This window comes from Coregonus lavaretus, assembly GCF_964263955.1.
Source record: "Coregonus lavaretus genome assembly, chromosome: 27".
NCBI lineage: Eukaryota > Metazoa > Chordata > Actinopteri > Salmoniformes > Salmonidae > Coregonus > Coregonus lavaretus.
The window spans coordinates 20,943,681-20,968,289 of NC_140014.1; the positions used below are offsets into that span (position 1 = coordinate 20,943,681).

Here is a 24,609-nt window from a genome sequence, read left to right on the forward strand (position 1 = left end):
TCAACTCTAGGAGGCCTATTGTGGAGCAACAATGGGAGTTGAATGGGAAGGGTAGTAGGAGAGCCCTGCCCATAGGAAGACTCATGCCCTCCTTTGTGCTGGGAAGGGAAAGGGGCGAGGAGGAACCATAAGAATGTCACTGCTCTTCTTTCCCAGCCTATGATACTGTTTTCTGCCCTCAAGTCTACTGTTTTCTGCCCTCTAGTCTACTGTTTTCTGCCCTCTAGTCTACCGTTTTCTGCCCTCTAGTCTACTCTTTTCTGCCCTATAGTCTACTGTTTTCTGCCCTCTAGTCTACTGTTTTCTGCCCTCTAGTCTACTGTTTTCTGCCCTCTAGTCTACTGTTTTCTGCCCTCTAGTCTACTGTTTTCTGCACTCTAATCTACTGTTTTCTGCACTCTAATCTACTGTTTTCTGCCCTCTAGTCTACTGTTTTCTGCACTATAGTCTACTGTTTTCTGCACTCTAATCTACTGTTTTCTGCACTCTAGTCTACTGTTTTCTGCACTCTAGTCTACTGTTTTCTGCACTCTAGTCTACTGTTTTCTGCACTCTAGTCTACTGTTTTCTGCCCTCCCTGAGAGGATTGGATAGGGATAAGACATAGTAAAAGCAGCAGCTTGCCATCTTACGTCTATTCAATTCTTTCAGATCTAGTTCCCTGGGGATCCATTGAGATTGGGTATAGGACTCCCTCCCTCAGTGTGCTTACTAGTTAGTGACCTTACTTTCTCTCTCTCTCTCTCTCTCTCTCTCTCTCTCTCTCTCTCTCTCTCTCTCTCTCTCTCTCTCTCTCTCTCTCTCTCTCTCTCTCTCTCTCTCTCTCTCTCTCTCTCTCTCTCTCTCTCTCTCTCTCTCTCTCTCTCTCTCTCTCTCTCTCTCTCTCTCTCTCTCTCTCTCTCTCTCTCTCTCTCTCTCTCTCTCTCTCTCTCTCTCTCTCTCTCTCCTCTCCCCAGCGTGGCTGTGACTCGTTCCCAGGACGTGCCCTCCTTCGGCCCTCCTATCCCCAAGGGTGTGACCTTCCCCAAGTCCACTGTCTTCAGGGACTTCCTGCTGGCCAAGGTCATCAACGCAGAGAACGCTGCCCACAAGTCTGAGAAGTTTGGTGCCATGGCGACACGCACGCGACAGGAGTACCTGCGGGACCTGGCAGAGCGTCACGTGACCAGCACGCCGGTGGAGCCCACGGGGAAATTCCCCTTCATCTCATTGGCTCACAAGCGGAGAGAGAGGGTGCGGCCGTACAGCGGGGCGGAGCTAAGGAGCCTAGGTGCAGTGACATGGCCAGTGTATGCGGAGGACCAGGTAGCCGGGGCGGAGAGGGAGTGTCTACTGGCAATCTCCAACGATTTCCTCATCCTGTTGGATCAGGAGGCTAAGGCTGTGGTCTTTAACTGTGCCACGCGTGACGTCATTGGCTGGTCCTCGGGCAGCCCCGCCTCCATGAAGATCTACTATGAGCGTGGGGAGAGCGTGTCGCTGCGCTCCATCAACAACAACACGGAGGACTTTGGAGAGGTGGTCAAACGCCTGGAGGTCAGTAGCAGCACATTTCGTCTGCTACGCTGATGGCTTAATAATATTTCACACACCATCTGTTGTGATTATTACAGGGTTCCCAAGTTTCAAGCCAGATAAGGACCTTTCATCACTAACAAATGGGTTATGGGTTATAATAAACATACCTCTCATTTCCACCTCTGATAATCCATTATGTTCAAAGGAGATGCAGTATAGGCCTACAGTGATTACAAATACAATGTTACAGGTATAGCACTCAGCATTGACCGTATTTGGAGAGGTAGTTTAATCATTCACATGAGATTAGGCAATGCCAGTTGTCTTGAATGAAATATTAACACTATTTGCTAAGGGTTATTTCATGTTTGCGTGTACAGTGAGTGTGTGTATATACCATACCCTTTGTTGTGGGAAAGAGGAGGCATCGTCAGTGTTGTAGCATAATATCCTGCTCTGGCCCTGTTGTGGTTGCCTGGAGGTCTGTGTTAAGTACTATGTTACAACCTCTTTCCACCTGACCTGGGTCAGAAGGGCCAGGCAGGGTGTATTCAACCTTAAACCCTCCCTCCTGTACACAAACACTTTAATTGAAGGGTACTGCATCCGCTGATGATAGATTCAGTCTGCTAGTGTGTGTCTTATCACATCTAAGCCCTAGGGCAGATTGGGTTTATGTGATGTATTTTATAGTAGCAGCAGCCAACAGAATAGTTTAGATTTAAAGATTGAGACTAGACCAGAGGAAAGAGTGCCTCCTACTGGCCCTCCAACACCACTTCCAGCAGCATCAGGTCTCCCATCCAGGGACCAACCCTGCTTAGCTTCAGAGGCAAGCCAGCAGTGGGATACAAGGTGGTATGCTGCACAGAGCATACACAGCACGTGTAGTGTAATCTGTCTTTGGATTTAGAGGTTCTTACGTTATGTAGTGATAACTCTTCTGCTTCTCCTCTTCCTCCTCCACCTCCTCTATCCCTAGCTCCTGACGAAGGGCAGCCAGACCACAGAGATGACCCTGAGGAGGAACGGCCTGGGCCAGCTGGGCTTCCATGTAAACTTTGAAGGCATCGTGGCAGAGGTAGAGCCCTACGGGTACGCCTGGCAGGCCGGGCTGCGCCAGGGCAGCAGGCTGGTAGAGATCTGTAAGGTGGCCGTGGCATCGCTGTCCCACGAGCAGATGATCGATCTGCTGAGGACCTCCGTCACCGTCAAGGTGGTCATCATACCCCCGCACGAGGACTCCACCCCTCGCAGGTACAGCTCACAGACAACAAATCATCTATCTATCAACAGATATGCCCCTCCATCAGTCATATCAGTAGCATGCATTTGGGTACTGGGGCAGCGCTGCAGTGTTTGTAGTGTATATCTCTGTCTCTTCTCACAGAGGCTGTTCAGAGCTGTACCACATGCCCCTGGTGGACTATAAGAACCACAAGGAGGGGATGCCCTATGAGTTTAAATTCCCCTTCCGCAGCAACAACAAGTGGCCCCGCACCTCCTCCAGCCCCCAGAGCCGCACCACAGGGGCCCTGGGGGGGACGCTCATCAAGGCCCCGGCTTCAGGCTACCAGGACCCGGCTGGAGTCATCCCCCGCAGTGTGTCCAACGACGGGCGCCCTCTCAACCCCAAAAGGTAAGAGAGCCACCCCGGCTAATAATATGATATATCGGAGGGAAGGTGTACAAGCTTTAAGCTTAGTGGTGGAATCTGTATGCTCGGTATCCCTCAGGTATTCCCCAGGGAATGATAACTATGCCCTGGCCTGTTCCATCGTGATGGGCCGCTCTCCACACACCCGCAACACTCCTACCAGCCTCTCCTACACAGACACCGGTAGTGCGGGCTCTAACCACTGGAGACAGAAGTCCATGCCAGACGGGTGAGAGGTCACTCAGGCCAGAACAAACCTGGGCCAATTTAAGGCCACATTCAGACCACACCCAGATCATACACAGACCAAAATTCAGATGGAGAAACAGATCGCTGTAGGGTTTTACCTAAATTGCTCTATTTTCAGATGTAGTCTGCATTTACTGTAATTACGTCTTTGGGAGTTATCCAACAATAGAAAGGAAATGACTAAAATATAATGATATGTTGTACTAGTTGATATGTTGTACTCTCCAAGACTAAAACGACTTCTGTTTTGTTCAGTAAATGATGCAGCTAGCCCTCTTCTTCCATCTCTTTTCCAGGTTTAACAACAATAACCGCCTCTCCCCTGTGTCTGCTGAGCATCAGGGAGTGGGAGAGGGGTCTAACGGGGCTAAGCCTGCCACCGGATGGCCACGAGCGGTGGAGGGGGAGGTGGCCGACAGGGGGGCTGATAGAGCTACAACAGGTAAGCTTTAGAATAGTGGTATTCAAAGTCGCGGTCACGACGCCAGGAACTGCAGTGGGGTCGACAAAATTATACAGTGGGGGAAAAAAGTATTTAGTCAGCCACCAATTGTGCAAGTTCTCCCACTTAAAAAGATGAGAGAGGCCTGTAATTTTCATCATAGGTACACGTCAACTATGACAGACAAATTGAGAAAAAAAATCTAGAAAATCACATTGTATGATTTTTAATGAATTTATTTGCAAATTATGGTGGAAAATAAGTATTTGGTCACCTACAAACAAGCAAGATTTCTGGCTCTCACAGACCTGTAACTTCTTCTTCTTCTTCTTCTTCAGTGTACTCCACTCGTTACCTATATTAATGGCACCTGTTTGAACTTGTTATCAGTATAAAAGACACCTGTCCACAACCTCAAACAGTCACACTCCAAACTCCACTATGGCCAAGACCAAAGAGCTGTCAAAGGACACCAGAAACAAAATTGTAGACCTGCACCAGGCTGGGAAGACTGAATCTGCAGTAGGTAAGCAGCTTGGTTTGAAGAAATCAACTGTGGGAGCAATTATTAGGAAATGGAAGACATACAAGACCACTGATAATCTCCCTCGATCTGGGGCTCCACGCAAGATCTCACCCCGTGGGGTCAAAATGATCACAAGAACGGTGAGCAAAAATCCCAGAACCACACGGGGGGACCTAGTGAATGACCTGCAGAGAGCTGGGACCAAAGTAACAAAGCCTACCATCAGTAACACACTACGCCGCCAGGGACTCAAATCCTGCAGTGCCAGACGTGTCCCCCTGCTTAAGCCAGTACATGTCCAGGCCCGTCTGAAGTTTGCTAGAGTGCAGAAGAGGATTGGGAGAATGTCATATGGTCAGATGAAACCAAAATATAACTTTTTGGTAAAAACTCAACTCGTCGTGTTTGGAGGACAAAGAATGCTGAGTTGCATCCAAAGAACACCATACCTAATGTGAAGCATGGGGGTGGAAACATCATGCTTTGGGGCTGTTTTTCTGCAAAGGGACCAGGACGACTGATCCGTGTAAAAGAAAGAATGAATGGGGCCATGTATCGTGAGATTTTGAGTGAAAACCTCCTTCCATCAGCAAGGGCATTGAAGATGAAACGTGGCTGGGTCTTTCAGCATGAGTGGCTTCGTAAGAAGCATTTCAAGGTCCTGGAGTGGCCTAGCCAGTCTCCAGATCTCAACCCCATAGAAAATATTTGGAGGGAGTTGAAAGTCTGTGTTGCCCAGCGACAGCCCCAAAACATCACTGCTCTAGAGGAGATTTGCATGGAGGAATGGGCCAAAATACCAGCAACAGTGTGTGAAAACCTTGTGAAGACTTACAGAAAACGTTTGACCTGTGTCATTGCCAACAAAGGGTATATAACAAAGTATTGAGAAACTTTTGTTATTGACCAAATACTTATTTTCCACCATAATTTGCAAATAAATTCATTAAAAATCCTACAATGTGATTTTCTGGGAAAAAAAATCTCATTTTGTCTGTCATAGTTGACGTGTACCTATGATGAAAATTACAGGCCTCTCTCATCTTTTTAAGTGGGAGAACTTGCACAATTGGTGGCTGACTAAATACTTTTTTTCCCCACTGTATATACACTGCTCAAAAAAATAAAGGGAACACTAAAATAACACATCCTAGATCTGAATGAATGAAATAATCTTATTAAATACTTTTTTCTTTACATAGTTGAATGTGCTGACAACAAAATCACACAAAAATTATCAATGGAAATCAAATTTATCAACCCATGGAGGTCTGGATTTGGAGTCACCCTCAAAATTAAAGTGGAAAACCACACTACAGGCTGATCCAACTTTGATGTAATGTCCTTAAAACAAGTCAATATGAGGCTCAGTAGTGTGTGTGGCCTCCACGTGCCTATATGACCTCCCTACAACGCCTGGGCATGCTCCTGATGAGGTGGCAGATGGTCTCCTGAGGGATCTCCTCCCAGACCTGGAGTAAAGCATCCGCCAACTCCTGGACAGTCTGTGGTGCAACGTGGCGTTGGTGGATGGAGCGAGACATGATGTCCCAGATGTGCTCAATTGGATTCAGGTCTGGGGAACGGGCGGTCCATAGCATCAATGCCTTCCTCTTGCAGGAACTGCTGACACACTCCAGCCACATGAGGTCTAGCATTGTCTTGCATTATGAGGAACCCAGGGCCAACCGCACCAGCATATGGTCTCACAAGGGGTCTGAGGATCTCATCTCGGTACCTAATGGCAGTCAGGCTACCTCTGGCGAGCACATGGAGGGCTGTGCGGCCCCCCAAAGAAATGCCACCCCACACCATGACTGACCCACCGCCAAACCGGTCATGCTGGAGGATGTTGCAGGCAGCAGAACGTTCTCCACGGCGTCTCCAGACTCTGTCACGTCTGTCACATGTGCTCAGTGTGAACCTGCTTTCATCTGTGAAGAGCACAGGGCGCCAGTGGCGAATTTGCCAATCTTGGTGTTCTCTGGCAAATGCCAAACGTCCTGCACGGTGTTGGGCTGTAAGCACAACCCCCACCTGTGGACGTCGGGCCCTCATACCACCCTCATGGAGTCTGTTTCTGACCGTTTGAGCAGACACATGCACATTTGTGGCCTGCTGGAGGTCATTTTGCAGGGCTCTGGCAGTGCTCCTCCTGCTCCTCCTTGCACAAAGGCGGAGGTAGCAGTCCTGCTCCTGGGTTGTTGCCCTCCTACGGCCTCCTCCACGTCTCCTGATGTACTGGCCTGTCTCCTGGTAGCACCTCCATGCTCTGAACACTACGCTGACAGACACAGCAAACCTTCTTGCCACAGCTCGCATTGATGTGCCATCCTGGATGAGCTGCACTACCTGAGCCACTTGTGTGGGTTGTAATAATAATAATAATATAATAATAATAATATGCCATTTAGCAGACGCTTTTATCCAAAGCGACTTACAGTCATGCGTGCATAATTTTTTTTTTTGTATATGGGTGGTCCCGGGGTTCGACCCCACTACCTTGGCGTTACAAGCGCCGTGCTCTACCAGCTCTGTCTCATGCTACCACTAGAGTGAAAGCACCGCCAGCATTCAAAAGTGACCAAAACATCAGCCAGGAAGCATAGGAACTGAGAAGTGGTCTGTGGTCACCACCTGCAAAACCAGTCCTTTATTGGGGGTGTCTTGCTAATTGCCTATAATTTCCACCTGTTGTCTATTCCATTTGCACAACAGCATGTGAATTTTATTGTCAATCAGTGTTGCTTCCTAAGTGGACAGTTTGATTTCACAGAAGTGTGATTGACTTGGTGTTACATTGTGTTGTTTAAGTGTTCCCTTTATTTTTTTGAGCAGTGTATATATTTTTTTATTGTATGGGATAATATACAAACGTTTTTGAGAAAGATCATTTGAAAAATAAAATGTTATTGAGTAAATATATTTATTGGTTTATTTTCATTTTGATAAGAGATGAAAATGCAATTAATTGAAGGATATTTGTTGATTACAAATTCTAAATGTACCGATTTTAAGGTTGTGTCATTAGATTTGGCGTGGGGTGGGGTCACGAGAAAATCTTGGGGAAAAATGGGGTCCCCAGAAATTGGCTGAAAATGTTTGAATACCACTGCTTTAGAAAATGCCCAAGTCATGTCTCTGGTGTTTTGGGTGATGCAGATGATGAGAGTCAGAGACAGGAATACTTCTCTATGTTACTGGTATTGTTATCTGTGTGTCTCATTCCTCTGTTTGCTCCTGTCCCTCCCAGACCCAGCTGTATCCAAGGCTGCAGTATCTTGTCTCCAGCAGCAGGAACAGGGAATACACCTGTCTCCCAACAAGAACATCAAGGTGAGGCACCAGGCTCAAATATGACCAAATATGTCTTCTAAGATTGAATGAAGAGCCTGTAATGGGAGCTTGAGCTATGGCAAATAGACATAGGAATATAGCTAGCTTGACAATGTCAAAGTAGTCTTTATTTACTATGGTCAAAAAAACAGGAAGTTACTCTAGGGCCTCTGTCTCTACAGGTGGAAGCTTCCTACTCCTCCAGCCAATCAGGCAGCAACACACTGTCCAGTAATGCCTCCAGCTCTGCCCACAGTGATGAAAAGTGGTATGAGATTGGCTCCAGCAGGACAGGGGTGCGGCCTGACTCAGAGCTCAACGGCTACCTGCAGGGGGCATCCACAGACAGCGGCATCGATGCTACCTCCTACGGGGCCACAGGGTCCGGGGGCTCCAGAGCCAAAGAGCGGCGGGCCCCAGAGACCTCTCCTTCAGCCCCAGACTCTCCCGGCCACCCAGGGAGCAGCTTGTACCCAGCCCAGAGCCCCCTTGTGTTCCCCCCAGCCCCGGACAGTGGCTCCTACACCCTCAGTGATGCTGCATCCCACTCCAGGTGTGTGTGCCTCCCTGTGCTGTGCTACCCCACATGAAAAAAAAACTATAGTGTATACTATGGTAGGAATACTATAGTATTCACTGTAGTGTTTTTGCAGACTTTACTGTAGTATTTGCAGTTTACTATAGTAGAAATACTGTAGTAGAAAAAGAGTAGTACAGTGAGGGAAAAAAGTATTTGATCCCCTGCTGATTTTGTACGTTTGCCCACTGACAAAGACATGATCAGTCTATAATTTTAATGGTAGGTTTATTTGAACAGTGAGAGACAGAATATCAACCAAAAAATCCAGAAAAACGCATGTCAGAAATGTTATAAATTGATTTGCATTTTAATGAGGGAAATAAGTATTTGACCCCTCTGCAAAACATGACTTAGTACTTGGTGGCAAAACCCTTGTTGGCAATCACAGAGGTCAGACGTTTCTTGTAGTTGGCCACCAGGTTTGCACACATCTCAGGAGGGATTTTGTTCCACTCCTCTTTGCAGATCTTCTCCAAGTCATAAAGGTTTCGAGGCTGACGTTTGGCAACTTGAACCTTCAGCTCCCTCCACAGATTTTCTATGGGATTAAGGTCTGGAGACTGGCTAGGCCACTCCAGGACCTTAATGTGCTTCTTCTTGAGCCACTCCTTTGTTGCCTTGGCCGTGTGTTTTGGGTCATTGTCATGCTGGAATACCCATCCACGACCCATTTTCAATGCCCTGGCTGAGGGAAGGAGGTTCTCACCAAAGATTTGACGGTACATGGCCCCGTTCATCGTCCCTTTGATGCAGTGAAGTTGTCCTGTCCCCTTCGCAGAAAAACACCCCCAAAGCATAATGTTTCCACCTCCATGTTTGACGGTGGGGATGGTGTTCTTGGGGTCATAGGCAGCATTCCTCCTCCTCCAAACAAAACGAGTTGAGTTGATGCCAAAGAGCTCGATTTTGGTCTCATCTGACCACAACACTTTCACCCAGTTCTCCTCTGAATCATTCAGATGTTCATTGGCAAACTTCAGACGGCCCTGTATATGTGCTTTCTTGAGCAGGGGGACCTTGCGGGCGCTGCAGGATTTCAGTCCTTCACAGCGTAGTGTGTTACCAATTGTTTTCTTGGTGACTATTGTCCCAGCTGCCTTGAGATCATTGACAAGATCCTCCCGTGTAGTTCTGGGCTGATTCCTCACCGTTCTCATGATCATTGCAACTCCACGAGGTGAGATCTTGCATGGAGCCCCAGGCCGAGGGAGATTGACAGTTATTTTGTGTTTCTTCCATTTGCGAATAATCGCACCAACTGTTGTCACCTTCTCACCAAGCTTGTCCCTGACATCTTGTCCCTGACATCCTTGGAGAGCTCTTTGGTCTTGGCCATGGTAGAGAGTTTGGAATCTGATTGATTGATTGCTTCTGTAGACTGGTGTCTTTTATACAGGTAACAAGCTAAGATTAGGAGCACTCCCTTTAAGAGTGAGCTCCTAATCTCAGCTCATTACCTGTATAAAAGACACCTGGGAGCCAGAAATCTTTCTGATTGCGAGGGGGTCAAATACTTATTTCCCTCATTAAAATGCAAATCAATTTATAACATTTTTGACATGCGTTTTTCTGGATTTTTTTGTTGTTATTCTGTCTCTCACTGTTCAAATAAACCTACCATTAAAATTATAGACTGATAATTTCTTTGTCAGTGGGCAAATGTACAAAATCAGCAGGGGATCAAATACTTTTTTCCCTCACTGTATACACTATAGTATTTACTGTAGTGTTTTTGTAGACATTACTGTAGTATTTACTATAGTATTTTTGTTTTATTATCTTTGACATAGAAGTGGAGGTGTTCTCCTTGAGGAAACCCTCTGGAGAAATAAACTCAGCAAAAAAAGAAATGTCCCTTTTTCAGGACCCTGTCTTTCAAAGATAATTAGTCAAAATCCAAATAACTTCACAGATCTTCATTGTAAAGGGTTTAAACACTGTTTCCATGCTTGTACAATGAACCATATACAATTAATGAACATGTGCCTGTGGAACGGTCATTAAAACACTTAACAGCTTACAGACGGTAGGCAATTAAGGTCACAGTTATGAAAACTTAGGACACTAAAGAGGCCTTTCTACTGACTCTGAAAAACACCAAAAGAAAGATGCCCAGGGTCCCTGCTCATCTGCGTGAACATGCCTTAGGCATGCTGCAAGGAGGCATGAGGACTGCAGATGTGGCCAGGGCAATAAATTGCAATGTCCGTACTGTGAGACGCCTAAGACAGCACTACAGGGAGACAGGATGGACAGCTGATCGTCCTAGCAGTGGCAGACCACGTGTAACAACACCTGCACTGGATCGGTACATCAAAACATCACACCTGCGGGACAGGTACAGGATGGCAACAACAACTGCCCGAGTTACACCAGGAACGCACAATCCCTCCGTCAGTGCTCAGACTGTCCGCAATAGGCTGAGAGAGGCTGGACTGAGTGCTTGTAGGCCTGTTGTAAGGCAGGTCCTCACCAGACATCACCGGCAACAACGTCACCTATGGGCACAAACCCACCGTCGCTGGACCAGACAGGACTGGCAAAAAGTGCTCTTCACAGACGAATCGCGGTTTTGTCTCACCAGGGGTGATGGTCGGATTTGCGTTTATCGTCGAAGGAATGAGCGTTACACCGTGGCCTGTACTCTGGAGCGGGATCGATTTGGAGGTGGAGGGTCCGTCATGGTCTGGGGCGGTGTGTCACAGCATCATCGGACTGAGCTTGTTGTCATTGCAGGCAATCTCAACGCTGTGCCTTACAGGGAAGACAACCTCCTCCCTCATGTGGTACCCTTCCTGCAGGCTCATCCTGACATGACCCTCCAGCATGACAATGCCACCAGCCATACTGCTCATTCTGTGCGTGATTTCCTGCAAGACAGGAATGTCAGTGTTCTGCCATTGCCAGCGAAGAGCCCGGATCTCAATCCCATTGAGCACGTCTGGGACCTGTTGGATCGTAGGGTGAGGGATAGGGCCATTCCCCCCAGAAATGTCCGGGAACATGCAGGTGCCTTGGTGGAAGAGTGGGGTAACATCTCACAGCAAGAACTGGCAAATCTGGTGCAGTCCATGAGGAGGAGATGCACTGCAGTACTTAATGCAGCTGGTGGCCACACCAGATACTGACTGTTACTTTTGATTTTGACTCCCCCTTTGTTCAGGGACACATTATTCCATTTCTGTTAGTCACATGTCTGTGGAACTTGTTCAGATTATGTCTCAGTTGTAGAATCTTGTTATGTTCATACAAATATTTACACATGTTAAGTTTGCTGAAAATAAACGCAGTTGACAGTGAGAGGACATTTATTTTCTTTGCTGAGTTTACTAAAAGAGCAAATGTTCTATAACCTGTTGGTAGGTAGGAATGGGGTCTGAACGGATAGTTTGGTGCTTCTGGTCTTTTCTATAACCATAGGGTACACAATATATGGTCTATACTTGGCATGTAGGTTTATCACTTACAGGTGGCACATATTGGGATATAGGGAGGGGAATGGGCAGGGTATATGCAAATAAAAAAATAATAGTTTTTGTTTTTGCTGACATTTCTGTAGTATTTACTACAGTGTTTTTTTAAATAGAAAATACTGTAGTGTATATATACTATAGTATTCTACAGTACAGTGGGGAAAAAAAGTATTTAGTCAGCCACCAATTGTGCAAGTTCTCCCACTTAAAAAGATGAGAGAGGCCTTTAATTTTCATCATAGGTACACGTCAACTATGACAGACAAATTGAGATTTTTTTTCTCCAGAAAATCACATTGTAGGATTTTTTATTAATTTATTTGCAAATTATGGTGGAAAATAAGTATTTGGTCACCTACAAACAAGCAAGATTTCTGGCTCTCACAGACCTGTAACTTCTTCTTTAAGTGGCTCCTCTGTCCTCCACTCGTTACCTGTATTAATGGCACCTGTTTGAACTTGTTATCAGTATAAAAGACACCTGTCCACAACCTCAAACAGTCACACTCCAAACTCCACTATGGCCAAGACCAAAGAGCTGTCAAAGGACACCAGAAACAAAATTGTAGACCTGCACCAGGCTGGGAAGACTGAATCTGCAATAGGTAAGCAGCTTGGTTTGAAGAAATCAACTGTGGGAGCAATTATTAGGAAATGGAAGACATACAAGACCACTGATAATCTCCCTCGATCTGGGGCTCCACGCAAGATCTCACCCCGTGGGGTCAAAATGATCACAAGAATGGTGAGCAAAAATCCCAGAACCACACGGGGGGACCTAGTGAATGACCTGCAGAGAGCTGGGACCAAAGTAACAAAGCCTACCATCAGTAACACACTACGCCGCCAGGGACTCAAATCCTGCAGTGCCAGACGTGTCCCCCTGCTTAAGCCAGTACATGTCCAGGCCCGTCTGAAGTTTGCTAGAGTGCATTTGGATGATCCAGAAGAGGATTGGGAGAATGTCATATGGTCAGATGAAACCAAAATAGAACTTTTTGGTAAAAACTCAACTCGTCGTGTTTGGAGGACAAAGAATGCTGAGTTGCATCCAAAGAACACCATACCTACTGTGAAGCATGGGGGTGGAAACATCATGCTTTGGGGCTGTTTTTTTGCAAAGGGACCAGGACGACTGATCCATGTAAAGGAAAGTATGAATGGGGCCATGTATCGTGAGATTTTGAGTGAAAACCTCCTTCCATCAGCAAGGGCATTGAAGATGAAACGTGGCTGGGTCTTTCAGCATGACAATGATCCCAAACACACCGCCCGGGCAACGAAGGAGTGGCTTCGTAAGAAGCATTTCAAGGTCCTCGAGTGGCCTAGCCAGTCTCCAGATCTCAACCCCATAGAAAATCTTTGGAGGGAGTTGAAAGTCCGTGTTGCCCAGTGACAGCCCCAAAACATCACTGCTCTAGAGGAGATCTGCATGGAGGAATGGGCCAAAATACCAGCAACAGTGTGTGAAAACCTTGTGAAGACTTACAGAAAACGTTTGACCTGTGTCATTGCCAACAAAGGGTATATAACAAAGTATTGAGAAACTTTTGTTATTGACCAAATACTTATTTTCCACCATAATTTGCAAATAAATTCATAAAAAATCCTACAATGTGATTTTCTGGAATGTTTTTTCTCATTTTGTCTGTCATAGTTGACGTGTACCTATGATGAAAATTACAGGCCTCTCTCATCTTTTTAAGTGGGAGAACTTGCACAATTGGTGGCTGACTAAATACTTTTTTTCCCCACTGTACACCCCCAGGAAGAATATGACACTTTTTAAACAATTTTCTGACAAGCGACCAGTTAGATATGGTCATGTTTTCATAAATTCTTAGAATGTTTAGGAATTACGTATACTAAGGCATTTGTGAATATTCTACAGCAATATAGAGTGGGAAAGCGGCCGTGCGTTTGGACAGTTAATAGACACTGCAGTAAATAAAACCGAATAAAAACATCTGTCTTGTCCAGGACCGGAGTCTACACAGACCGGTTCGCCAATCAGAGCTACAGTAGGCCTTTATACAAACAAGCCATTTGCCACACGGGCCTGCCATCATTCACTTTGAAGCTTACTGTGTGGTTACAGGCAGTGCAACAGCGTGACTTTAGATCAATAGAACGCATTCGCCAAAAGCCACAAAATACAACTGAATGGATAAAAAAAAATATGTAAACACCACAGGAGTCCTCTTACATTTGGGAACTTTACAGTCCTACTGATCAAACAACCATGAAAAGGTAGGCTCTCTCTCCCTCAGTTATGCACATCAACAACAACAAGATCAACAACTAATGCTAGCCAGAGCAAGATGAGCTAAAATCTAACAAAGGAACATTAGATAAACCCTCTCAACTCTTTTCAGCTAGTTGGCCGTCAAAATTGCACTGATAAATTATGGGGAATTGTAGCCTCCTCGTCCTTCTGCAACTTGCCTGTCAATGCATGATTATCCCAACCAAGCACCCAAGCTAACTGGCTAAAGTTGGCTAGCAGAGCTGGTTAGGCTGTTTACATGTTATCTAGAGCGTTGCTGAGTTGCATCCAATGCTGAGTTGCATCCAAAGAACACCATACCTACTGTGAAGCATGGGGGTGGAAACATCATGCTTTGGGGCTGTTTTTCTGCAAAGGGACCAGGACGACTGATCCGTGTAAAGGAAAGAATGAATGGGACCATGTATCGTGAGATTTTGAGTGAAAACCTCCTTCCATCAGCAAGGGCATTGAAGATGAAACGTGGCTGGGCCTTTCAGCATGACAATGATCCCAAACACACCGCCCGGGCAACAAAGGAGTGGCTTCGTAAGAAGTATTTCAAGGTCCTGGAGTGGCCTAGCCAGTCTCCAGATCTCAACCCCATAGAAAATCTTTGGAGGGAGTTAAAAGTCTGTGTTGCCCAGCGACAGCCCCAAAACATCACTGCTCTAGAGGAGATCTGCATGGAGGAATGGGCCAAAATACCAGCAACAGTGTGTGAAAACCTTGTGAAGACTTACATAAAACGTTTGACCTGTGTCATTGCCAACAAAGGGTATATAACAAAGTATTGAGAAACTTTTGTTATTGACCAAATACTTATTTTCCACCATAATTTGCAAATAAATTCATAAAAAATCCTCCAATGTGATTTTCTGGATTTATTTTTCTCATTTTGTCTGTCATAGTTGACGTGTACCTATGATGAAAATTACAGGCCTCTCTCATCTTTTTAAGTGGGAGAACTTGCACAATTGGTGGCTGACTAAATACTTTTTTTCCCCACTGTATATTAATCATGCATTGAACTGCATCCATCTATTCTGCCAACAATGCCTTAGTGTATGTCATGGAACATTGAGTCAAATAGAACCTATTTTAAAAACCTCTTATAAAGTTGGTTTTGTAGCATAAACTGAGAATTTGATATTTTTTACTGATATTATGATTGTCTGTTTGTTTCATATCTGTAAAGTACAGTGCCTTGCAAAAGTATTCATCTCCCTTGGCATTTTGTTGGATTACAACCTGTAATTTAAATGGATTTTTATTTGGATTTCATGTAATGGACATACACAAAATAGTCCACATTGGTGAAGTGAAATGAAAAAAATTACTTGTTTCAAAGAATTCTAAAAAATAAATAACGGAAAAGTGGTGCGTGCATATGTTTTCACCCCCTTTGCTATGAAGCCCTTAAATAAGATCTGGTGCAACCAATTATCTTCAGAAGTCACATAATTAGTTAAATAAAGTACACCTGTGTGCAATCTAAGTGTCACATGATCTGTCACATGATCTCAATATATATACACCTGTTCTGAAAGGCCCCAGAGACTGCAACACCACTAAGCAAGGGGCACCACCAAGCAAGCGGCACCATGAAGACCAAGGAGCTCTCCAAACAGGTCAGGGACAAAGTTGTGGAGAAGTATTTGCTGCTCTGGCACCCCAATGGTGGAACAAGCTCCCCCACGACGCCAGGACAGCAGAGTCACTGACCACCTTCCGGAGACACTTGAAACCCTACCTCTTTAAGGAATACCTGGAATAGTATAAAATAGTATAAAAAAGTGGTTGTCCCACTTGCTATCATAAGTTGAATGCACCAATTTGTAAGTCGCTCTGGATAAGAGCGTCTGCTAAATGATGTAAATGTAAAATGTAAATGTAAGTACAGATCAGGGTTGGGTTATAAAAAAAATAACCAAAACTTTGAACATCCCATGGAGCACCATTTTAAATCCATTATAAAAAAAATGGAAAGAATAAGGCACCACAACAAACCTGCCAAGAGAGGGCCGCCCACCAAAACTCACGGACCAGGCAAGGAGGGCATTAATCAGAGAGGCAACAAAGAGACCAAAGATAACCCTGAAGGAGCTGCAAAGCTCCACAGCGGAGATTGGAGTATCTGTCCATAGGACCACTTTAAGCCGTACACTCCACAGAGCTGGGCTTTACGGAAGAGTGGCCAGAAAAAAGCAATTGCTTAAAGAAAAAAAATAAGGCATGTGGGAGACTCCCCAAACATATGGAAGAAGGTACTCTGGTCAGATGAGACTAAAATTGAGCTTTTTGGCAATCAAGGAAAACGCTATGTCTGGCGCAAACCCAACACCTCTCATCACCCCGAGAACACCATCCCCACAGTGAAGCATGGGGGTGGCAGCATCATGCTGTGGGGGTGTTTTTCATCGGCAGGGACTGGGAAACTGGTCAGAATTGAAGGAATATATATACAGGGAAATTCTTGATGGAAACCTGTTTCAGTCTTCCAGAGATTTGAGACTGGGACGGAGGTTCGCCTTCCAGCAGGACAATGACCCGAAGCATACTGCTAAAGCAACACTCAAGTGGTTTAAGGGGAAACTTTTAAATGTCTTGGAATGGCCTAGTCAAAGCCCAGACCTCAATCCAATTGAGAATCTGTGGTATGACTTAAAGATTGCTGTACACCAGCGGAACCCATCCAACTTGAAGGAGCTGGAGCAGTTTTGCCTTGAAGAATGGACATAAATCCCAATGGGAAGATGTGCCAAGCTTATAGAGACATATCCCAAGAGACTTGCAGCTGTAATTGCTGCAAAATATGACTCTACAAAGTATTGACTTTGGGGGGTGAATAGTTATGCACGCTCAAGTTTTCTGTTTTTTTGTCTTATTGTTTGTTTCACCCAAAAAAATATTTTGCATCTTCAAAGTGGTAGGCATGTTGTGTAAATCAAATAATACAAACCCCCCAAAAATCCATTTTAATTCCAGGTTGTAAGGCAACAAAATAGGGAAAATGCCAAGGGGGGTGAATACTTTCGCAAGCCACTGTAGTTAAAACGCTGTCAGTTCCACTTTAAACTTTAGGTCACCAGTTACTGTGCTAAACGTGAAATGCTTTTTGCCATGGGAGGTGATAGTTGTACATTTCGATTGGGAAATGCTTAATGGTTGTGTTTTTGTATTCTTATGATTGTTACCTACTGGCTTATTATGTCAGAGTTTATGGACTGCTTATCCTTTAACATCATGCTGTGTGTGACTGCTGTCTTTCCATCGGCCCTATGTAAATCAAATCAAATCAAATTTGATTTGTCACATACACGTGTTTAGCAGATGTTATAGCGGGTGTAGCGAAATGGTTGTGCTTCTAGCTCTGACAGTGCAGTAATATCTAACAATTTCACAACATATACCCAATACACACAAAACTAGTAAGGAATGGGATTTAAGAATATATACATATATGGACAAGCAATGACAGAGCGGCATGGACTAAGATACAGAAGAATATTATAGAATAGAATGCAGTATATACATATGAGATGAGTAGTGCAAGAAATGTAAATATTATTAAAGTGACTAGTGTTCCATTTCTTAAAGTGGCCAGTGATTTCAATAGGCAGCAGCAGCCTCTAATGTGCTAGTGATGGCTATTTAACAGTCTGATGGCCTTGAGATAGAAGCTGTTTTTCATTCTCTTGGTCCCAGCTTTGATGCACCTGTACTGACCTCACCTTCTGGATGATAGCGGGGTGAACAGGCAGTGGCTCGGGTGGTTGATGTCCTTGATGATCTTTTTGGCCTTCCTGTGACATCGGGTGCTGTATGTGTCTTGGAGGGCGGGTAGTTTGCCCCCGGTAATGCGTTTGGCAGACCGCACCACCCTCTGGAGAGCCCTGCGGTTGTAGACGGTGCAGTTGCCGTACCAGGCGGTGATACAGCCCGACAGGATGCTCTCAATTGTGCATCTGTAAAAGTTTTTTAGGGTTTTAGGTGATAAGCCACATTTCTTCAGCCTCCTGAGGTTGAAGAGGCTCTGTTGCGCCTTCTTCACCACACTGTCTGCGTGGGTGGACCATTTCAGTTTGTCAGTGATGTGTACACCAAGGAACTTGAAGCTTTCAACCTTCTCCACTGCTGTTTCCTGAAGGCCACAATCATCTCCTTTGTTTTGTTGATGTTGAGTGAGAGGTTATTTTCCTGGCACCACACTCCCAGAGGCCTCACCTCCTCCCTGTATGCGGTCTCGTCATTGTTGGTAATCAAGCCTACTACTGTTGTGTCGTCTGCAAACTTGATGATTGAGTTGGAGGCGTGCTTGGCCACGCAGTCATGGGTGAGCAGGGAGTACAGGAGGGGGCTGAGCACGCACCCTTGTGGGGCCCCAGTGTTGAGGATCAGCAAAGTGGAGATGTTGTTTCCTACCTTCACCACCTGGGGGCGGCCCATCAGGAAGTCCAGGACCCAGTTGCACAGGGCGGGGTTCAGACCCAGGGCCTCGAGCTTAATGATGAGCTTGGAGGGTACTATGGTGTTGAATGCTGAGCTATAGTCAATTAACAGCATTCTTACAGAGGTATTCCTCTTGTCCAGATGGGATAGTGTGATAGTGTGCAGTGTGATGGCGATTGCATCGTCTGTGGATCTATTGGGGCGGTAAGCAAATTGAAGTGGGTCTAGGGTGACAGGTAAGGTAGAGGAGATATGATCCTTGACTAGTCTCTCAAAGCACTTCATGATGACAGAGGTGAGTGCTACAGGGCGATAGTCATTTAGTTCAGTTACCTTTGCTTTCTTGGGTACAGGAACAATAATATAATATAATATGCCATTTAGCAGACGCTTTTATCCAAAGCGACTTACAGTCATAACAATGGTGGCCATCTTGAAGCATGTGGGAACAACAGACTGGGAAAGGGAGAGATTGAATATGTCCATGAACATACCAGCCAGCTGGTCTGCGCATGCTCTGAGGACGCAGCTAGGGATGCCGTCTGGTCCGGCAGCCTTGCGGGGGTTAACATGCTTAAATGTCTTAATCACGTCGGCCATGGAGAAGGAGAGGCGACAGTCCTTGGTAGTGGGCCTCGTCAGTGGCACTGTGTTATTCTCAAAGCGGGCGAAGAAGGTGTTTAGCTTGTCTGGAAGCGAGACGTCGGTGTCGGCGACGTGGCTGGTTTTCTTTTTGTAGTCTGTGATTGTCTGTAGACCCTGCCACATACGTCTCGTGTCTGAGCCGTTGAATTGCGACTCCACTTTGTCTCTATACTGATGTTTTGCCAGTTGAATTGCCTTGCGGAGTGAGTAGCTACACTGTTTGTATTCTGCCTTATTCCCAGTCACCTTGCCATGGTTGAATGCGGTGGTTCGCGCATTCCGATTTGCGCGAATGCTGCCGTCTATCCACGGTTTCTGGTTAGGGTAGGTTTTAATAGTCACAGTGGGCACAACATCACCTATACACTTCCTGATAAACTCAGTCACCGTTTCAGTGTATATGTCTAAATTATTTTCGGAAGCTACGCGGAACATATCCCAGTCTGCGTGATCAAAACAATCTAGAAGCGTGGATTCCGATTGATCAGACCAGCGTTGGATAGTCCTTAGCACGGGTACTTCCTGTTTGAGTTTCTGCCTATAGGAAGGGAGAAGCAAAATGGAGTTGTGGTCAGATTTGCCGAAAGGAGGGCGGGGGAGGGCCTTATAACCATCCCGGAAGTTTGAATAGCAATTGTTGAGGATTTTAGCAGCGCGAGAACAACAGTCGATATGTTGATAGAACTTCGGCAGCCTAGTCCTCAAATTTGCTTTGTTAAAATCCCTGGCTACAATAAATGCAGCCTCAGGATATGTGGTTTCCAGTTTGCATAAGGTCCAGTGAAGTTCTTTGAGGGCCGTCGTGGTATCGGCTTGAGGGGGGATATACACGGCCGTGACTATAACCAAATAAAATTATCTTGGGAGATAATACGGTCGGCATTTGATTGTGAGATATTCTAGGTCGGGTGAACAGAAGGACTCGAGTTCCTCTATGTTACTACAATTACACCACGAGTCGTTAATCATGAAACACACACCTCCGTCCTTCTGCTTCCCGGAGAGATATTTATTTCTGTCTGCGCGATGAACTGAGAACCCATCTGGCTGGACCGATTTCGACAGAATATCCCAAGAGAGCCATGTTTCCGTGAAACAGAGTATGTTACAGGCCTTGATGTCTCTCTGGAAAGAAATCCTTGCCCGTAGTTCGTCAACTTTGTTAACCAAAGATTGAACATTAGCGAGTAGAATACTTGGAAGTGGTGGGTGGTGTGCGCGCCTCCTAAGTCGGACCAGCAGGCCGCTCCGAGTGCCTCTCCTCCGCCGGCGATGTTTTGGGTCAGCCGCTGGAATCAGTTCAGTTGCCCTGGGGAGAGCAAACAAAGGATCTGCTTCGGGAAAGTCGTATTCCTGGTCGTAATGCTGGTGAGTTACCGCCGCTCTGATATCCAATAGTTTTTCCCGGCTGTATGTTATGATGCAAAACACTTTCTGAGCTAATAATGTAAAAAATAATACATAAAAAAACAAAATACTGCAAAGTTTCCTAAGAGCTAGTCACAAGGCCGCCACCTTCGTCGGCGCCAGTAAGTAGCAACAAATTGGTTGTAGTGGTGCCTGGAGAAGTGTGTATATTCAAATGTTACCTAAAAATTCCCAAACGGCCTGCCCAGCGAAGGAAAGACACCCTGTGTGAAAAATCATATGTTTTCCTATGTTTAAAAAAAAAAAATCCTTTAGATTTTTCAGATTTCCACTCTAAAAATCACACCAAAAAATAAATAAAATCGAAACAAAATTGATGGTCTAACTCCACAACAATGCTTAAACCACATCAATCTGATTGGGTGGGCCTGTCAGGGCCTGGCTCCCCAGTGTGTGGGCTTCTGTCCACCCAGGCCCATCCATGTCTACGCCCCTGATGCAAACAGCACATGATGACAATTGCGCATCACATATAGCCTACACTTCGGACTAAATATTTTCAATACCTGGTTTGCATGCCCATTGTTGCCTTAGTTAGCATTTACTGGTAGATATCATAAGTTGAAACGTCTTTCCTACCCTAACAGCTACCGATGTCATTCTTCTGTGAGCTGCTCCATGCCAAAACCATTTGACAGCTACACACTCTTGCTGCCTGCGGATGATATTCCGCTGAAACTAGGCTATGTGGTGCTCATGTGAATATATTTCACGTGCTTTGTGATTGTGTAGGCTACTTTGTGCATGATTTCTCTATTTCACTACATAATTGATGTCATATACCTCCACTACAGTACTTTGATACGCATCAGTAGGGATTAAGAAGTGAGTATAATTAAGCAATAATGCACGAGGAGGTGTGGTATATGGCCAATATATCACGGCTAAGGACTGTTCTTATACACAACGCAACATGGAGTGCCTGGATACAGCCCTTAGCCGTGGTATATTGGCCATATACCACAAACCACAGAGGTGCTTTATTGCTATTATAAACGGGTTACCAACGTAATTAGAGCAGTAAAAAGAAATGTTTTGTCATACCTGTGGTATACGGTCTGATATACCACGGCTGTCAGCCAATCAGCATTCAGGGCTCGAACCACCCAGTTTATAATACACAATGCCCACTGAAAAAAGTGTATACCGTCCACTTTGTTTTACAAAAAGTGCACTCTCCTGCATGACTGCGCTGGTATTACGGTTGCTGTCCTTTCAGAATCACGAACCTGTCACACACTGAAGGCCTATAGGTTCGCCACTGCGCAAACATGTCTATAATAGATATAAAGGCTGTTAAGATAATGTTTCAAGAAAGGAGTTTATATATTTGGCCTGGCAAGGCGGTTTTATGCGCTGACTGAATGGAAGCTGATAATTATGACATTTTTACTCCGCTGGTCTCGAGAAGAAATTACCAGTCCTCACTGTCGTGCCTGGCCATGCAGTCATGGGTGAACAGGGAGTACTGGAGGGGACTGAGCACGCACCCCTGAGGGGCCCCCGTGTTGAGGATCAGCGTTGCAGGTGTGTTGTTACCTACCCTTACCACCTGGGGGCGGCCCGTCAGGAAGTCCAGGATCCAGTTGCAGAGGGAGGTGTTTAGTCCCAGGGTCCTTAGCTTAGTGGTGAGCTTTGAGGGCACTATGGTGTTCTATTACAGAGTTATATTACAGTCTGCTCTTTATGCAGCCAATACATTTCCTCTCACATATCAATGTTTCATTAAGCAGACAGTGATGCATTGTAGTCCTTATACATGTATATCCCCTATTGTCCCAGATGGAAAACTCCCAAGCTTTGCGGTTTGGTGGTAGCAAGCAGCAACCTGCTGTATGTGTATGTGAGTGTGTGTTTGTGTGTGTGCGTGTGTGTGTGTGCGTGCTTGTTTGTGTTTGAGCCAGGTTCTCACAGAGGGAAAGAGAGCACTTGAAACACTGAGGAATGCTGAATGTGAGAGCTCAGCACTGTTAACACTCCTAAACCACAGTTCCTTTGAGTGAACAAAGCCTTTCCTCCTCTGCTCAGCCTCTCCTCTGTGGCTCTGAACTAACTACAGCTCCACCAGACTAGTGACTGTTCTATTGTACACACAGCATGTCTTTCATGTCAAACTGGGGAGAAAAGTTGTTTGAAATTTTAAAATGGAAGAAGTCCAAGGACACTGTGTCCTATTTCTTTTTCTTTATGAATTTAAATTCTCATCTCAGATGTGGAGATATCTGAGATGTAGTATGTGGGGAAAAGTAGTCAAAATGACCATATGTTTTTGAAATAGTTTTGAAATATTGTACAGAAATGTGTTCATAGATGAGTGCACATTACAGAAATGTGAAGTGAAACACCAATGTGAGTGTGTGTGAGTTATGAATACATTAGTATAAATATACCTATACTAACCCATATCTGTGTTTTTCCCTCCCAGTACTCTGAGCTCAGGTCACTCTGGCAGTCCCATGGTTCCAGGCTGCAGCCCCAGCTGCTCCCAGGAGGAGTCAGCCGTTGCCACCTCCCCCACCTCTCAGACCTCCCTCTCCCCTGTAGGCCCCAAGAGCTTCTACCCCCGCCAGGGAGCCACCTCCAAGTACCTGATCGGCTGGAGGAAGCCGGGAGGTACCATCAACTCTGTGGACTTTGGCAAAACACGCAAGTGAGCATGGGGGGCAGTAGAGGAGGAATGTTGAACATACATGTGTTTATTGACACGTCACTGAGGCCATTACACTGTGAGGGGTGTAAGTAATGTTGTGAAAGGATGTTCTTTCCCTATTGAAACAAATCCAACTGTTCTAGATTGTTGATGTTAGAGACACTTGAGATCTGAGTAAACTGAGAGGAGATTCCCACCTCAGTCCTGGCTTATGTTTTGTTTATGAGTACAACACTCCCACCCTGTGGTTGAACCGAGAACTGCAGCCTATAACTGCTTGTCTTTGCGCTTCCTCTTTCTCAGACGTCACCAGAGTGATGGGTTGCTGGGTGGCCAGCCTCAGCTCAGGGCTCAGCTTAGGGCCCAATCCCCCCAGCGGGTCACAAAGTCCAGCCTGCAGGAGGACCTGAAGAAACTCATCACCCTGGACAGCCCCCCACCCTCCTCCCACGACCAAAAGGTAGTAGGCAGCACTGTGCTGTAGTAACAACCATTGTCACCATCTATTCAAATAAAATTAAATTAAATTTTATTGGCCACATGCGCCGAATACAACAGGTGCAGACATTACAGTGAAATGCTTACTTACAGCCCTTAACCAACAGTGCATTTATTTTTAACAAAAAAGTAAAAATAAAACAACAACAAAAAAAGTGTTGAGAAAAAAAGAGCAGAAGTAAAATAAAATAACAGTAGGGAGGCTATATATACAGGGGGGTACCGGTGCAGAGTCAATGTGCGGGGGCACCGGCTAGTTGAGGTAGTTGAAGTAATATGTCCATGTGGGTAGAGTTAAAGTGACTATGCATAAATAATTAACAGAGTAGCAGCAGCGTAAAAGGATGGGGTGGGGGGTCAGTGCAAATAGTCCGGGTAGCCATGATTAGCTGTTCAGGAGTCTTATGGCTTGGGGGTAGAAGCTGTTGAGAAGTCTTTTGGACCTAGACTTGGCACTCCGGTACCGCTTGCCGTGCGGTAGCAGAGAGAACAGTCTATGACTAGGGTGGCTGGAGTCTTTGACAATTTTGAGGGCCTTCCTCTGACACCGCCTGGTATAGAGGTCCTGGATGGTAGGAAGCTTGGCCCCAGTGATGTACTGGGCCGTACGCACTACCCTCTGTAGTGCCTTGCGGTCGGAGGCCAAGCAGTTGCCATACCAGGCGGTGATGCAACCGGTCAGGATGCTCTCGATGGTGCAGCTGTAGAATTTTTTTAGGATCTGAGAACCCATGCCAAATCTTTTCAGTCTCCTGAGGGGGAATAGGCTTTGTCGTGCCCTCTTCACGACTGTCTTGGTGTGTTTGGACCATGATAGTTTGTTGGTGATGTGGACACCAAGGAACTTGAAGCTCTCAACCTGTTCCACTACAGCCCTGTCGATGAGAAT

General features: G+C 45.6%; 1 protein-coding gene across 2 annotated transcripts in view; it reads left to right on the plus strand.

Annotated features, from left to right (window-relative positions):
* The window catches only part of LOC311102884 (signal-induced proliferation-associated 1-like protein 1), an 88,429-nt gene that overhangs the window by 58,245 nt on the left and 5,575 nt on the right, over nt 1–24,609 (plus strand). For both annotated transcript variants that reach the window (XM_084144342.1, XM_084144343.1), the window contains exons 8-16: nt 957–1,536; nt 2,501–2,775; nt 2,909–3,157; nt 3,255–3,404; nt 3,721–3,866; nt 7,646–7,728; nt 7,911–8,281; nt 22,998–23,222; nt 23,526–23,682. In XM_084144342.1, coding sequence (XP_084000468.1) covers nt 957–1,536; nt 2,501–2,775; nt 2,909–3,157; nt 3,255–3,404; nt 3,721–3,866; nt 7,646–7,728; nt 7,911–8,281; nt 22,998–23,222; nt 23,526–23,682 — 2,236 coding nt within the window. The remainder of the gene's footprint in view (nt 1–956; nt 1,537–2,500; nt 2,776–2,908; nt 3,158–3,254; nt 3,405–3,720; nt 3,867–7,645; nt 7,729–7,910; nt 8,282–22,997; nt 23,223–23,525; nt 23,683–24,609) is intronic.